At 45.0% G+C, this 16,921-nt stretch overlaps 5 protein-coding genes across 5 annotated transcripts, besides 10 other annotated features; 3 read left to right on the top strand and 2 right to left on the bottom strand.

Moving 5' to 3' along the window:
- Window positions 1-4,123: part of a mobile genetic element that runs on past the window's edge.
- Window positions 3,663-4,203: a dispersed repeat.
- A 2-nt stretch (window positions 4,204-4,205) lies between these two features.
- Window positions 4,206-4,687: a mobile genetic element.
- Window positions 4,687-5,279: a mobile genetic element.
- Window positions 5,275-6,057: a mobile genetic element.
- Window positions 6,058-6,534: a mobile genetic element.
- A 104-nt stretch (window positions 6,535-6,638) lies between these two features.
- Window positions 6,639-6,735: a mobile genetic element.
- Window positions 6,736-6,742: 7 nt separating this feature from the next.
- Window positions 6,743-6,808: a dispersed repeat.
- Window positions 6,809-7,047: 239 nt separating this feature from the next.
- Window positions 7,048-7,341: a mobile genetic element.
- Window positions 7,342-7,391: 50 nt separating this feature from the next.
- Window positions 7,392-7,506: a dispersed repeat.
- A 160-nt stretch (window positions 7,507-7,666) lies between these two features.
- On the bottom strand, window positions 7,667-8,149 carry EKO05_0009399 (uncharacterized protein; the record flags this gene model as incomplete). Its single annotated transcript, XM_038941948.1, has 2 exons — window positions 7,667-7,818; window positions 7,876-8,149. The coding sequence occupies 2 exons, from the start codon at window positions 8,147-8,149 to the stop codon at window positions 7,667-7,669; spliced, it is 426 nt and encodes a 141-aa protein (XP_038795991.1).
- A 1,561-nt stretch (window positions 8,150-9,710) lies between these two features.
- On the top strand, window positions 9,711-10,286 carry EKO05_0009398 (uncharacterized protein; the record flags this gene model as incomplete). Its single annotated transcript, XM_038946776.1, has 1 exon — window positions 9,711-10,286. The coding sequence occupies one exon, from the start codon at window positions 9,711-9,713 to the stop codon at window positions 10,284-10,286; it is 576 nt and encodes a 191-aa protein (XP_038795990.1).
- An 869-nt stretch (window positions 10,287-11,155) lies between these two features.
- Window positions 11,156-13,450, top strand: EKO05_0009397 (uncharacterized protein; the record flags this gene model as incomplete). The annotated part of the gene is made up of 1 exon (XM_038946775.2): window positions 11,156-13,450. One exon carries the CDS (start codon window positions 11,156-11,158, stop codon window positions 13,448-13,450), a length of 2,295 nt encoding a protein of 764 aa, XP_038795989.2.
- Window positions 13,451-14,410: 960 nt separating this feature from the next.
- EKO05_0009396 (Glucan endo-1,3-beta-D-glucosidase) lies at window positions 14,411-15,619 on the top strand (the record flags this gene model as incomplete). The annotated part of the gene is made up of 1 exon (XM_038946774.1): window positions 14,411-15,619. One exon carries the CDS (start codon window positions 14,411-14,413, stop codon window positions 15,617-15,619), a length of 1,209 nt encoding a protein of 402 aa, XP_038795988.1.
- A 739-nt stretch (window positions 15,620-16,358) lies between these two features.
- On the bottom strand, window positions 16,359-16,631 carry EKO05_0009395 (uncharacterized protein; the record flags this gene model as incomplete). Its single annotated transcript, XM_038946773.1, has 1 exon — window positions 16,359-16,631. One exon carries the CDS (start codon window positions 16,629-16,631, stop codon window positions 16,359-16,361), a length of 273 nt encoding a protein of 90 aa, XP_038795987.1.
- Window positions 16,632-16,921: the final 290 nt, after the last annotated feature.

Here is a 16,921-nt window from a genome sequence, read left to right as displayed (position 1 = left end):
CATACCTATAATAAGGAACTCTTAGCAATTATTAAAGCTTTTAGGTAGTAGAGGTATTACCTTAAACACGCCTCTGTAACAATCTAGGTACTTTTAGACTATAATAACCTAAGGTACTTTATAACAACAAAGAAGCTCTTTCTAAAACAAGCCTGTTAGGTAAAAGAGCTAGTAAGGTTTAACTTTAAAGTTAAATACAAGCTAGGACTAGAGAACGTAGTAGACAGTTCCTTAAGACGTCTAGATTACGCATAAGGTCTTAAGGTTAGGGAATAGTAAGCCCTTAGGGACGCTATGCTACCTACCTTATAATAGAAGCTTTAGATCTAGATAATTTAAAAGTCTAGGGCTTAAAAAGATGTATAGGTAACCTCTAGGAGTAATATACCTATAGAAGACCTAGCAGAGGTCTAATAACTACCTAAAATTGTCCCTAAGGAATTCTGCCAACATTAGACTAGCCTTAAAGACTTGTCTTCCCTAGCTCTTAACCCTCTATCTAATAGCTATTAGAGCCAGGGTTAATCTAAAGACACTAAAGCTAGGGGACTAGACTTTAATGTTACAGAAGCTCTCCTTTATAGCCTAGATAACAGAGTTAGTGCCCCTATATACCTTACAAACAAAGCTACACAGAAAGATTCTGCTTACGCCTTAGAAACCTTAGAACTCCTAATAGATTTTGTTAAGTAAGTCTAGCAACAGGACGCAGCATACCCTGCGAACTAGTTATTAATAACCTAGACAGACAGTAAAGCAAAGAAGGGATAGCACTACTAGGAGGTTAACCCTAGTAGGACCTTACGCAGAAGTAGGAAAGTTTAGATTCCTAACAATATTATACTGCGCTAAACTATCCTCTTAAGGAATTATAATAACCCTATAGGAGGTTACTAGAGTATAGATAAGACTACTAAAGTACTTAAGAGAAAGTACTACTAGCTATAACTAATAAAGGACGTATATAAGTACATCTAAAAGTGTTCTACATGCTAACTATATAAGATTAGGAGGTATAAGCTGTAGGGATTACTTACACTATTACTAGTGCTAAACACAGCCTAGTAGTACTTCTCCCTTAACTTTGTAACAGACCTACTAAAGTTAACAGACGCTAAGGGGAATAAGTATAACTCTATACTAGTTCTTATAGACTACTTTAGTAAGTACGTCTAGTACCTACCCTATACTAAGACAATTACTACCTAACGCCTAGCTAAGCTGCTTATAGAGCAGAGCTTTTTAAAGTAAGAACTACTAAATATATTGCTATTAGATTAAGGTTTAGTATTTACTAATTAATTCTGGTCTAATATATGCTACTACCTTAAAATTAACTACTTATTAAGTATAGCTTTCTACCCCTAGACAGATAGGCAGACAGAGTAACAAAACTAGAAGTTAGAAATGTACCTCTGCATATACATAAACTACTAACAGGATAACTAGGTTAACCTCCTACTATACACTAGGTACGCCTATAACTCTAAAGCTTACTCTGCATATAGAGAATCTTCTATAAAGGTTGCCTTTAGCACAGACCCTAAAGGATTTAACAAGATGCCTAATAAGCACTAGCTATAAAAACCCTAAACTGTCTAGAATAAGGATAAGGTAACACTAGAACTATGCTGGCAGGTTACTAGCTGCCTATTAAACTGGTATAAAATGTAGAAAATAGTAAAGGAGGCCTTAGAGTATGTATAAAAGGGCAACGCCTAGTGGTATAACACAAAACAGTCTAAATAATACTTTGCTAAGGGAGACTCTGTTCTCCTTTAGGCTAAGAACCTAATAACAAGTTGTCCTTTAAAGAAGTTTAACGCTTAATACCTTAGGCTATTTGTAGTAATTAAGAAGGTAGGTAAGCTAGCATATAAGCTAAAGCTGCCCCTATCTATAGACAGAGTGCACCTAGTGTTTAACATATTACTCCTTAAGCACTAGAGGGAGCCCCTTATAAGTAGTAGGTTCTAGCTAGGTCCTATTAGTATACTAGAAGACGTCTTACCTAGTAATAGGTCTAAAGTTAAAGGTATACTGTTACATAGAGATACTACTACCTAGGGAAGGAAGTATAGGGTTAAGTAGCTAGGTTAGCTAAATAAAGAAGCTACCTAGGAACTACTTAAGAACCTTACCTACTGTAATAAGATCCTTTAGGATTATTACTAATACGCTTAGGCAGGTAATCTATTAAGAGTAGGCTGCCCTACAACTAATAGACTAGCGCAACTAAAGTAAAAGAGGGGACGTTCTTAGAAGTCCGCCTTATAAACCCTACTCTAAAATAGCTAATAGGAAAGTAAGGAAGGATAGTCCTAGGACTTGTGCAACTAGAGGCTGAAGGAGGCCTAGCGTCCATCTAATATATTACTAGCAAAGACTAGCACATTTATAGGAGAGGAGAGTTTTTATTATTATCTACTAGTCTGTTAAGAAGTATTACAGGAATAGAGGGTCTTTATAACTACAACTGCAGCTTAAGCAGCTTCTCTACAACCCTTAGAAGGGCTTATCTTGTAGAAGGGGCTGTAACAACAACAACTACCTAGGGTAGGTTTAGTTAGAGACGACAAAAACTACTTAAAAGGAGCTAACAGAGCCTAAATAGCAGAAGGCAGGTTAGTACTATAATAGTACTACCGCTTTTCTGCGTTATAAGCACTACCTATCTTCTAGAAGTAATCCTTAATTATGCTGTTAATTACAATGTTGTTAGGAAGCTTTGTACTAACAGTCCTAACTGCAGCCTATAATAAGTTAGCTCTATATAAGAAAGAGGGGGAGGAAAAACACCTATAATATACTGCCTAAGGTTATGCAAATAAGATACCTAACAGGCCTAAGCGTACTTAGTCTTGCTTAGACTAGACTTATTAATGTAGTAACAAACTACAGTATTATAGGTAATAAAGCTGTTATAATAAGCCTTAGCATAGTTGTAGGCAGTCTGCTAGTATACCTGCACCTAAGCAATTACATTATTGTTAGTTACCTAGTTACCTTAGGTAACTGTCTTATTATTTGTCTTGCAGAGGGCACGCTCAATTAAGAAATTAAGCATGTTGTAGGCTTAACAGAAAACAGGGTTAATCTATAAAAGTCAGCAGGAGTAGACACTAGGACAGCGTAGGAAATACCTTAATACACCTCTCTTTCTTTAATTAGACGCAGTAGGGGTATATGCTAAAGTTGTCCTTACAAAGCCTATACCTACTAGGCTAACAAAAGACACAGATAAAGGATAAGATAGTGCTATTAGGGTTACTCTTAGATAAGGTAGTTAAGTGCGTAATGCTGGTACAGTACTAGTACTGCAAAAGCAACAGCTAAGGCTGTATGCTCTTAGGCAGCTAGTAGACGTAGTTAGGTAGAGCCTTATAGGAGATATACGTTAGAGGGGGCATTATAGTGTAGAAGGTAAGGGCTAGAAGGTAGATATAGATAAAGGTATAGGGATAATAAGGCACTATAAGTAAGTAGATACAGTCCTTATATACACTAAATTCCCTCTACCTAGCAGCTCTCTAGCAATAACCTAGCCTCTTACTACTCTCTTACCTGTTATAATCTACTGCGTAGGAAGACAATTCTTATTACAAATATCTAGGCACAGGTCTATTAACTGCTAGAAGGGTAACTAGTAATCTTACCTAAGATTTACGTTATAAATAAACACTAGAGCCTAGACTATACTGCGTAAGGGTCTAGGTAAGGCGCTAGGTATAGTAAGGCTAACAGCTTACTGTTACTACCAGCATGCAGACAAGATCCCCTACAAATAAGCAAATCCTAGGCTAGTTTGCGCAGGAACAGGGCTGCAGGAGCTGCTAGCAATCCTCTTACAGACGTCGCTAGTTAGGGACTTACTGCTCTAGCCTACAAGGTAGACAACATCTAACCACTTACGCCTCTAGCAGCCTTAGCCCTAGGATTAAGGCACCTAATTACTTAGGAGATTATAGAGAGCAAACAGCAGGCACGCCTAAGGCAACCCTTAGCCTAGTACTAGGCGCTGCGTAAGCTATATAGGGAGTAAACAATACCTCTTATATATTACCTATTTAGTATATAATTATTACGCTCCCTATAGCCTTAGCTACACAGGTTTTAGAGCTAACAACTACTAAGGCGTTGTTTATAGTAACGTCTAGCAGAAGTAACAGCTTACTAACTAGCAGCTAATAAAGGCACTAGGGAAGACTTAGCCTTAGCTAGTCTCTTATAAATAAGACTTATCCACCTAGCTACGCAGTAACACTACCTTAGTAGCTTACTAAGCAAACGTTAGGAGGATAGGATTGCTGGCGTCTATTATGTGCTAAACAGCTTCCTATCTCTACAGACGCTAACTAATAGACCCCTACTAGGGCTGCATTTCTCCTACTAAGTTTTTCCCTCTACAGGAGGTTTTTCTAGAGCCTAATAACGTTGCTAGAGACCTCTCTATAGTTTAGGACAAACCTTTAAAGAGAGGGGGGCTATTGTTACAAGTATTCTCCCTATGCTGGGAGATACCTCAGCTAGGTCCTAGGCTAAGCCTAGGGACCTACTGGCCACACACGTATATAATATTCACAAACCTTAAGACTTATCTATTAAGGATTTGTCTTATCTCTTAAATATTACCCTATTATTTGTCCTATCTCGCTCTGCTCTATTGCCTGCCTATAGTGCCCTTACACAAACTAGTTACCTATAAAGCTAAAGCAATTCTATAGAAAACAGACACCTACGCAGTAAAATACTAGCTAGGACTAATAAACAGAATAAAACTACGTAAAAATACTAAATAAGAGATAGTAAGTGCCTACTACTAACTAAAACTAGGATATGGGTATAATAAAGCATACCTCTACAACCTATAGAAGGTAGATAGTAACAGATGTATCTGCAGCTACACATAAATAACTTAACACCTCCTACTTAGCTATAAAGAATACAAACAAGTAAGAAAAACAATACAGAACAACCTATAAGGACAACAACTCTTAATACAACTACTACTCTACACAACCTAGGGAATTCTAGCTACTCTAGCTTTTATTTTAGACACTAGAATAGGCACCTGTAAGTAGTACCTACAACAAACAACAGACACCTAAAAAATGCTGTTAACCCCCTAGAGCATAGGCTCTTACTACAGGACTCTAAACCTATATTTACTACCTTTTACAACTACGCTCCTTAAATTACTAGAGTAGCTTAACTACTCTCGTCTTATATAGTCTTAGACTCACACAGGACGTTAAACTTACAAATTAAATTAAAATCAAATCAACGCCTAAGACATGTTTACATATAGCTTACTAGCCTTTATACACTTAGCACACTTTAGACCTTTTAGACTACCTAGCATAATATAGCACTTATAGCTGCTAAAGAAATAATAATTATAAGGGACTTTAGTAGGTATATTAGCTTAACAGATTTCTAATATAAGATAGATATTACAGGCGTATAAGGACATCTTAACTTATAGGTTACTAGATATAGAGATTGTAGATTATATAAAACTCTAATAGACAATTACATAGTTTAAGGATAAACTAAAGAGGAAGGGGGGATAGTATTATAACCTTGTGCTAGGGCACAGCACAAATATAAGTACTAGCTAACTAAGACCCCTAACTCTGCCCTAAAGGAACAAACAGTAGAGCAGGACAGAATAGAAAGGGTTATTATGTAACTGCTTGTTAACAAGCATAATATATATAACTACTTATTAATAAGTATAGTATAACATACTTATCTAAAGCACCCTTATATATTTTTATTAGACTAACTCTAGTTACTTATTAATAAGTATTATATCCCCTTAGTATATAGCTAGTAGGAACATAACCCTTATAGTTTGTATTTAACCTTATTAATTAAGTTTATCTTTAGAATCTTAACTTATGCTTAAACTAGACAGTCTACTCTGTACTGTTTAGTACACCCTATCTTCACAAGCTTTGCTTATTTAATAACCCCAACTAATCCACCAGTACTTATCCCTAAGAACCAATAGAATTAGTGCTTACGGTCTTTAACTAAAGTACAACTTTAACACCCTCTCTAGCTAAAGCTGCCCTATAGATACAAATTCTAGAGTAAGGTGTACTACCTAAAGGACCTATAGATCCTCTTAAGGCACTTTAGATACTTAGTGTCTGTTAAGGTATCTCTTTATCTGCAGAGGGAGGTGTTGCCTTACGCTCTACCAGCTCTTCTACAGGTAGGTTGTCTTAGTCCCTCTCTAAAGACAGTAAGCCTAGATAATTTAGTTTAAGACTTATAGTAGCTTAGGTCTATCTTTAATTATAATATAAGAGTAATTAGAGTATAAAGGGTGTATAATGTAATTATAAGGGAGGATAGCGCTAAAGAGGATAGTAGGTGTATTAAGGTACGTAGTGTGTAGTAACAAGACTAATTACTAGAGTATTAGTAATAACCTCTAACACCTTTATATAGTCTGGGCTAACTAGCCCTATAGTAGCTCGCTAAGACTAGCAGAGGTACCCCTGGGCCCAGCGCCTGACACTTGGCACACTAGCGAAGAACCTGAATCTCACTGAACACAGGGGAACAGGAACACACAACAATCATTAATATCATCAAGTTACCTCATTACACATTCATTATACCATCTAACACCTAGATAAGACGAAAATCACCCTCACATAGAACAACAGACAATTAATACATCATCATCAACTCATTACCATTACCATCCAATCTGACAGTAGTACAGAGCATATTATAACAACACAGGATAATAGAAGTCTCTAATAGGCGTAGGTATCTGCTACAAGGTGTATAGGAGCACTAGGATGGTTACTTAGAGAATTGTTCTATTCCTATAGGTCTTATATAAAAGGATACTTAAAAACTAACTATCTAGACCTGTTGTACCTTGTGCCTTTATATTTATAAGTGCTAGGAAGAATTAGAGTGCTGACTAGGATGTGGGATAAAAGCGGGATGTAAAGGCACTAAGTTGGAGATGAGTCGGATATGGGTCTGGACAGGAACCTTTAGAAGGACTAGTGCGTTACATATCTAACGCGTACGTTGTAACAATTAGACGTTGGTCTCTAGACATTTAATCTAGGTATCTGTAAGAGTGTGTAAGCGACTAGGTTACCTCCTCAGAGTAACTAGTTTACTAGCAAGGGCATAGCTAACTTGTCTCTTTGTAATATTTAGGAGGTTGGCAATAAATTGATGAGTATGGCCAACCAGACAGAAAGTCTGGACCTAGAGACGCTTATCTTGTAAGATGTATCGGTGATGGGTAGGAGTAGATGGCTGAGACGGATAGCCGGCAGATGGCTGAGATGGCTGAGATAGGAGGATGAGGGTGTAGGGCAACATTATGTCGATGCTTTCAGAAACAAGAGACATTGTATTTTATACAAAAATAGGGATGTTTTAATGCAATTAGTTAGTAGAGCTATTCCACAACCTCTAACTTATCCCAGACCCACCTCCACTACTTACGCCAGCTACAAAGTATCGTTTGAGATGTGATATGCAAAAATTCAACATGGATAATGTCAACGGTCGTAGTCAGACGAGCATAAAATCTTAGTCAGGAGGTAATCAAATTATCAGCTAATGCTACATTGTTTTTGAGAACATTACAACTCCAGCCTAATAGTGGATCTAGTTCCGCCTAAGCTACACCAGTAGTAGCAGTGACGAGGACGTCGTGGGCAATGAAGGTTTTGCCATTGATACCGTCGGTGATGAAGTTGAGGGCGTCTGCGGAACCCGATACTGTGACATTAGTCTCACCGAGCGTAAGAGTCTGGGTCAGAGTGAGATCTGCATGTCGTTAGCAATGATTCCAGCTCGCCCGCTTGCCCTAAGAACTGTACGTACCGTCTCCATCAAGTTTGTAGCTGAAGGAGTCAGGGTTGCAAGTGGTCTTCTGGACAATCTCTCCATTGATGAGGTTGTCGAAGCGGCAGGTGACCGGGATGTTGTCGGCCAGCTGGTCGTTGGCGTAGACACCAGTGACGATCTCGCCGTGAGCCCTGTCGGCACCACCATACCTGGTGACGGTAACGTTCCAGGCACCCAAGTCGGAACGAGGAATGACAGTCGCACCGGCAGCAGCGGCCATGGCGGCAATGGTGGCAATTGTGAAGCGCATGTTGATTAGATTGCGAAGGACTGATTTCTTTGGAAGTGAAAGATGAGAATGATTGAGGCGATTGATGCTTTTCTAGGAGCAGTCTCGCAAGCCTTTTATAATGGCTGTTCGTATTCAATGCTATGGGTGACTTAAGAGAAATCAGGGTATAACGCAGGGAATATGTTATATTTAGCCCGGAAAGTGGACTCTTGTACAACGTACCATTAGGACGTTGAGCGTCCTAGCGTCACGGCGTCGGCGCCACAGAAAATCACCGTTATGTGGAGCCGAGCTGATACTCAAACTGTACACAAGAAATAAAACACCAACACTGGTGACAACTACGGTAAAAAGAAGCCCGATTGTAAGTGTGCGAATGCAGAATGAGACAAAGTCCACGCGCTTGTTGAAGACTGGCGCAGCTGTGTGTTGAGCGATTTATGCTGCGACGCATGGGCCTTGTTTGGATTTACGGGAAATGAGGCACGTAGGAGGGTTACCGTCGTATTAAGCAACGTATGCATGCAGGTTGGTTGATCGTTGTCTTGTTTGTTTAGATCATGGAGAACATTCGTCACAGGGGTGGCCCGAGATCGCGTTTGTCCTGATCAATGATTAAGACAGGAGACGAGTCCATTTTTCCGGGGTTGTGCCGTCTTCCGTTGATACGAGCTAATGCTTAAAATGAGGTCATCATGCTCTCTTTCACCCGCGCATTGTGTGGCACTGATGTATTGGTTGTCAGATTCGATTATTTGAGCGGGTTCCCTTTCTTGTTTGTTTGACCAAGGCCTTGTATAATACTCGCTACGAAAGACTTGACTTGTCAGGTGCGCTAACCGCAAGCAGCACCCCGCTGGATAGAACGCTGGCATCTTCAGCGATTGCGTGAAGTACTGTGCCGAGCACGATGCACCCTAGACTAGGTCCAACAGGTGGCAGCTCGCCGTTGATATCCAAAATGGGAATGTGCCTCAGCACTTGTCGTCACCTGAAACGTCCAATGTGGCTCTTGAACCGTGAACGAAAATGGAGTTCCGTTGTCTGTAGATTATGCTTCCCATACATACCAACAAGTTTTGGGACGTCAACACCTCTCATGAGAGCCCTTGGTCGTCAGGCCGAAGTACTGGTCATGGTCGGTGTCAGCCTCGTGTTTCTCAGGACTTGGGCAATGGCTTCGGAAGCACGTAGCCGAATGCTGCCTGGTATTTGCTTAAATGTCGATCGAAAGTTCGATGACCGTTGATTCGTTGGGAGCTGCTTGGGCCACTGTCTCTCCTGTCGATTATGGAGGCTTCTAGAATGTTTGAGAAGGGTGGCGGCAGGCGTGCGCAAGCCCCACCTTTCGAGCAAAACACCTTTTTCTAGGCGAACGAAGACGTTGGCCCGGCGCGTCTTCACACTCGTACCATTTTACGCCACTACGGTATGCTATCGCTCATTCCATCAATTGACTCAATCTCATGGCTCACCGTTTCAGATCATCTTCCGAATTTAGGGTGCACATTATAGTTGATAACCGCTGCCTCGTCTTCCAACAACAGTTACCCCGTCATAAATCAATCAATCGCCCGTCATGTCCGACCCCGTCACCTACAACTTCTATGGCACGACCGTACCCGTGCTGCGCAGCATCAGCATTTCTGCAGCCAACATAATCCGCGCTGCCCAGGCCGAGCAGTCGAAAGGCAACATGCCCTCCGACCAGGAAATTCTTGATTCCAAGCTTGGTGACATGTTGCCCTTTCGCACGCAGCCCATCCTGCTCGCCAAGTTCATCGTTGCAGCTCTCGAATACTTGAAGTTAGCCCAGGTCGATCTTCCTGCTCTAGGGACCGACTTCAAGACGCTTGATGAGGTCGTCGAGCTGCTCCAAAGCCTGAAGAAGGTGCTCGAGAACATCGATGAGAAGGCGTACAACGATGCTGCGCAAAAGAGCGTCGACATCCCGATTGGGTCCAAGGGCCCTATTCTGCATATGACCGGATTTGCGGACTACTTCCATGGTTTTGTCGTCCCCAACGCGTACTTCCACCTCAACGCTATGTACATGCTCTTGAGGAGTGCTGGCTTCAAACTTGGTAAAGGCGTATACATCGGATCGTTCATGAGTGAGCAGCAGCACAAGGACTGGGCGCCGATGAGGGGCTAGAACTTGGACTAGGCAGTAAGCACGGCAAGTACAACAAAACTACAACGGAATCAATTTATGGTTTATTCAGGCGGGAAAAACAGTCACTTGCCCGAACTTGACGATAGTCTCACAATGGGCTCTGAGAACTACTTGCAATTTAGGGTCTGCTGGTTGCAGCCTGTACTTACAGACATCCACTATCGGCCAGCGCAACTGAGTTGCACATACGTCTTCATTTTCACCTTGACAAATAAAACAACACCCTTCGAATAGTCACTCTAACCATCATTGACCACAATGGCGGTTTTGCAATGGATCACCTTCTTGAGATACGGGTTGAGCTTTGCTTACATTGCAGTAACCTAATTCTTATACATATCGTTCGATATCAACAGACCGATTTTGATCTATATGAACATTACACAAGAACATTGTTTAGACGCGCACGTAAGGCGAGTGAGGCGCCCCTCAGTTCTGCGATGTTGCATCGTTCTAAGAAACCTCGAAGAAACTACGACACCGTCTCTTACAGGGAAAGTGGCGGGGTGGGCGACTATCTGAAGCTATTGATTGGTGCCTGGTTCCAAGGCACGGTAAGCACCGCCCCTGATAGTTGGGGGCCGATAACTGCACAGCAGTACAATAACGAGGAAGCACCCAGGTGCGTCTCATATTTATTCTTTGCACTCAAGAGCGACCCTCGTCTTGTCAATCGCGTTGCGGTCACAACGTTTTCCTACTTCCTGACCGTACATATCTGTAGGTTAGGTGGGGCATCCACTTTATACCCGCGCATGGTCTAGAACCAAGAACTGTGCTTTTGTTTATCCGTTTTGTAAACTAATCGCATGCAGACTTATCATCAAGCATCAATGCATGCTTGTAAAATGTCCTCTCGTCCAGACGATACCCTGACGCACCCACGATATAGTATTTTCCGCGCTTGGGAATTTGAACTCGTGACCATACTCCTGGCTCTAGGTCTGGTGGTCGCCATCACTGTATTGTTGGCTACTCACGAAGGTCTACCGGCTCCAGATTGGGGCGAACATCTCAATCTCAACGCGTTGTTGGCTCTACTGTCGACCATCCTTCGAGCTGCACTGGTTGTGATCGTCGCTCAGATTATATCGCAACGAAAATGGGAATGGCTTTCAGAGTCTCCACATCCTTTGTCCACCCTCCAGATATACGATTCGGGCAGTCGCGGTAGTCTGGGGGCACTGTCGCTCATAAAAACAGTACTGTTGAAGGACATAACAGCACTGCTCGCTGCCAGTGTTCTGCTCGTATCATTCCTTATTGGCCCTGCTGTCCAGCAAGCAAGCCGTACCGCAGAATGTTCATTTCCTGCGCCAGGCCTGAATGCATCAGTGCCATACGGGCATTACATTCCCCGTCGGGGAGGCTACGACCAATCCAGCTTCGACTCCGCGAGCGGTACTCCAACGCCTGATATCATCGCAGCTATTCTGTCTGCTGCCACCAACCCGATGGGTGTAGAGCATCGTATCAGCCCAAGTTGTTCCACAGGCAATTGCACCTTCCCAAGCATGGGAAACAATAACGAATCCACCGACTTCCAGGCTGTTAACACCGACACATCGCATTCTACAGTAGCAATGTGTAGCGTTTGCACCGACGTGACGTCGTTAGTTTCACCGCAGAATGTCTCCGAGGGTAGTGGCGAGTACACATCGCCCATGCTTTACAATGTTCTACCCAACGGAGTCAATGTATCAGCGGAGTATTCTAAAGGCTATGTCATGAAACTTTATCCGACCGCCAACCTTAGCTGGATGGGTGAATTACTGAGCCCAGAAGTACGTCTCAAATCAAGATGGGCTTACTCCAACGTTACTATGCTCGCGACAGGCAGCAGCTGTTTTTCCGGGGAGTACAGAAACGACAATTGCACAGTCGCTGCTGCGGTATGTAGCGTATACCCGTGCATGCGGACATATAACGTTTCAGTCACGAACAACGAACTTTCCGAAGAGATGATTCGGTCTGAGGTCATGCAACCAAACGCAGAGATATGGAGCATGGAGCCTGAAGATGGTCTGGTTGGACAAAACATGAATGTCTCCTATCATAGGTCGTCGTATTACAACTACGTTGCGGTTCGATCGCCTTGCCCCGAGCCTAAAACCCTCCAGGACATCCCAAGAGACAGCAGGACCCTGCCCACAGGCAAAGAGATGTCTTTGTACGACTTCACCGACTATGGAGGACCAGGGCCGTATCAATTTAGCCATCGCAACGTTACAGCACCAGAATCCTGCACTTACACGCACGATGCGACGCTGGCACACATCATCTCGACAACCTTCAACCAAGAAATCTTCTCTGGGGTTTGTGACTCTTACAAAAGCCTCATGTGCGTCAAGTACAGAGACGGAGACTTCCCTGGAGGCGGTGTGTTTGAGCAGCTGGCTGTTGGCACGATTATGCGAATACTCTACAACAACGGCAGGCCCTCTTTTGAGAACACCACCCGCTGGTTTGACTCTTTTGCAGACGCGATGACAAACAAGTTTCGATCTGAATATGGCACCGCAGCTAAGAATGGAACGTTTTCTGACTATTCTTCCTCTGGCGGCCTTCACTCCATCGGAGAGTTTCCATTGGAGCTTGTTCAAGGGATCGCTTGGCAATCCAAAACATGCGTCGCTATGAACTGGAAGTGGCTATTGTTGCCTATTATCTTGACGTCGGTCACGATAGCTCTATCTGCGTGGATGTGCTTCACCAACTGGCGCCACCGTTACATGAAGCCTGTCTGGAAAGACAGCATTATGCCTTTGATCTTTTACAATGACCGACTCCAACCTGATGACCTTGAAGGGCACGTAAGGAAGGAGTTGATGTTCAAAACCAAGTCCACCAGGAGAGATAGTCCAGAAGAAGGAGATGAACGACTGATGGAAGCAAGAGAGATGGTAAAACGAGGCAGCGGTATGGTAGTACAGTTCCGGTGGCCACGCTTTGTAGAGCAGGGGACTGAAGACCGTATCAGCAGCTCGACCGGTACTCCCCAGAAGGATAAGGGATCATTGCGGTCAAGAAGCAACAGTCCCTCCGCTGAAGGCGCTGCCCAGCAGAGTGAGAATACCACTTTGATCTCTACAGAAGAACCAGGTTATGAGGATACCGGAAGTCCTCACGATAGACGGGACTGAGACCAGACTCTTGACCGAACATTGTAAGGAGAAGACCGAAAAATGTCAGCCTTATGATACAAGTACCCATTACGATACTGGATGGTCATATTGAATGTCGTTTCGACCTCCTAGCATTATGCTCCACCACATAAGCGGGTCGATACCGTGAGCAACCTTCCCCATGGGGGCTTGGCCTCGAGCGCTTCAAGAGGACCAGTCACGCCACTGCACTGTCATAGTAGAATCCTTCAGTGCACCAGCCCTTGTTTGTCGGAACAGCCATGTTCTCCTAGGGGCGAGTAGACAGGACCAATTCTGGCCTTCCTAGCTCGCCGTGCAAAGGTTGCTCTAGGTTTCTCAACTGGCTCAAGCACAGCTTTTGACAATGTTCTTTCAAGTAGGCTCGGTAAGGAAAGGGACGGTCTGCTAACGTAGCCACTGCCACCTCCAATCCCAATATCGATCGTGCGCTCAGGCAGCAAAGTCGAACACTGTTGCACGTTGAACAGAGTTCAGCGATGGTGCGTATGTCACAGAGAATCTAAATTTGGCGGCCAACTCTTCCCAACTCCTGTATGAGCGCCTGGTTACAAGTGAACTCCGGTCATTACAATGCTAGATCTGCGACGGTCCTCGGAATGCGGATAACCTGAGCAAAGCGCGGCGTTTCAAGAACAGACACGGCGTGATTCTGCGCGAATCGCAGATTGGCGCCGAGCCTTAGCTTAGCCAAGCTGTGTCATGGCCAACCAATCACATCAATGGCAGCAGAAATCCACCCATTTCACGAGCTTGAGTTCGTAGCCCAGGGGATAGTCAACGCGCGCCGTTGATAAACACGCGGGCCCCAAGTCTTACTCTCACTTTCACCTATACCCCGTCGGACACCGTGCCAACACACGTATTTCCTGTTTCCGTTCATTCCTTATCTTTCATCTTTGATTTCTCCACACTCCTTCAACTCTTACAATAACAAACATGCGCGTCTCGGCCGCACTCAGCATCGCCGTGACGCTCGGCAGCGCTGCGGCTCAGGGCGGCAGCATCCTGGGCTTCAACTCCGGCGCCTCGGACGACAAGGGCAACGCAAAGAACCAGCAAGATTTCGAGCGCGAGTTCAAGGCTGCGAAGAGCCTGAATGGCGCGCCTGGCGAGTTCAACACCATCCGCCTGTACTCCAACATCCAGTGGAACACCCCAAGCACACCCATTGCTGCGTTCCCAGCTGCGATCGCCACGAACACAAGCCTCCTTCTTGGTATCTGGGCGTCCGGTGCCGACAACATTGACAACGAGCTCAAGGCGCTGACAGCCGCTCTCGATGAGCACGGCTCGAAGTTGGCGGACCTGGTCGTGGGCATCTCGGTTGGTAGCGAAGATCTGTACCGGGTATCAGAACCTGGTCTGCGTAACAACGCTGGAGTTGGAAATAACGCCGACACCATCGTACGCTTCATCAAGGACGCTCGCACGCGCCTGGCCAGCACGCCGCTCAAGGGCAAGCCCTTCACTCACGTCGACACATGGACCGCCTGGGTGAACGGCTCGAACAAGGCCGTTATCGATGAGATCGACTTCCTTGCCGTCAACGCATTCCCCTTCTATGAGGCCGAGCGCGACAATCAGATCAGCAATGCGGGCAGCCTTCTCAACAGCGCTCTGACAGCTACCGAAGGCGTCGCCGGCGGCAAGGACGTCTGGATCACCGAGACTGGCTGGGCGTACACTGGTCCTGCATTCGGCGCCGCTGATGCTACTGTCGATAACGCAGGCGAGTACTGGCAGGATGTTGGCTGCAAATTGTTCGGCAAGCGCAACGTCTTCTGGTACACTCTGCGCGACGCAAACCCTGACAACGAAGTCAAATTCGCCATCACCGATAATCTCAGCACCACCCCGCGCTTCAACTTGACTTGCCCGACGGAGAAGGTGGAATTGCCAGCGCCCGCTCCTATCACCAACAACTCGACCACCTCCACCGGTAACGGTACGGGCAGCAGCAACGTGACCAACAGTGACAGCACCGCCAGTAGTTCAGCCAGCGGCTCAGCCAACGGCTCAGCGAGCCCTAGTTCGACCGGTGTTGCTCAGAGTACTGGTGTGGGATCCTTGGTTTCAGTATCCGTAGTTAACTCCATGGCTATGGCGTTGTCAGTCGTCTTCGCTCTTGCAGCCTGGGCTTTGTAGAATCTCGAACAGTCATGGAAAATCTCTAGATCTCCTTTCGTTAGTATATGAAGGAGGTAATTCAATCAGAACGACGTTTTTTTATCGTATTCTCTTTCAGGGACACAAGGCAATCGAATCAGCTCCCATGGACGAAAGAAAGAGCAAGACCGCTCTAAAAACAGACAGGCTGGAATGCGATGGCGCCTAGTTGTAGTGTGGTGAGTATTGAAGGTCAAGAAATTGTCGAGAGAGGTTTCGGGAGCTTAGGGAAGGCGCGTTGTGGGGCTTGATTCGTCACCAGCAATGTCAATCCCTGCGTCATCAACAGACCGCCTACCACCAGCAACATCGTGAGAGCACTGCCGACTGGATCTTTTCTACATGTGCGTACTGGTATTTTGCAAAGGTACGAAAAAGCTCCTTTGATGTATTTTGGCCTTTTCTATCACTCCAGTGCAAGACCTAGGTGCATTGATAGGTCGAGTCATTGTCTCACACATTACAAGAAGATCGCAGAAATATTCTAGGTAAAACAATCATCGATGGATTCTTATCGTCTTCGTATGCTGTTCTGATATACTCCTCTACGTATTCCAACCTACTCCCCAGACCGTGTCGCGCTTCAACGTCCTGTTGCTTCGGCAGGTGAGCCTTGGTGAACAGCACTGTCCAGTCCGTTCTGACTCCACCGAGTGACTCCGGGCTTTACAATGCGAGCCACTCCGCCCATGGTCATCTACTTCCAACCATTCCTCCGCTACGACGCCGGGCCCTTTCCGTTGCTGGCCCGCTGGCTGCTCCTTCCCTCATACGCGAGCGATTCCATGTTCCTGTATCGCACTCCTGCCATGTATTCTGCCTGCGCTACCGAAACAGGCTTGAACCCGTTGGCGTCTGTGTTGAGACCGAATGTGCGGTGGATGGCGTAGCCGCAGATGACGAGGCAGAGGGCGCCGCCGATGACGATGAGAACAATGACAAGAAATGGAAGGGCGTAGCCGGCATTGTCTCGTGGGATGATGACGGGCATTGTGCGTGTATGCGGTGAAAATGGATGTGCTGGTACTCGCCCGCGATTTGTGAAGGAAACAGGAGATGGTTCGAGGCAGACTTGCGAGTGTTGGGCTTGCTCGATCTTGATAAGGCTTGGGGTGGACCGCAATGTCGAGTGGTGAAGATTGGGCCAATATCTTGGAGAGCTGTTGTGTAGACACGGGTCTCAATGCTCTTTTGGATGACAGGGGTCGAAGGGAGTATACTAGGCGATCCGAAAGGCCGAGCTGACTGTTTAATCACAAAGATGGTACAGTGATGGGCTGG

Source organism: Ascochyta rabiei, chromosome 16, assembly GCF_004011695.2.
Source record: "Ascochyta rabiei chromosome 16, complete sequence".
NCBI classification, from domain to species: Eukaryota; Fungi; Ascomycota; class Dothideomycetes; order Pleosporales; family Didymellaceae; genus Ascochyta; species Ascochyta rabiei.
Note: the sequence above shows the minus strand (reverse complement) of the source record. Positions and strands in the feature narration are given on the sequence as shown.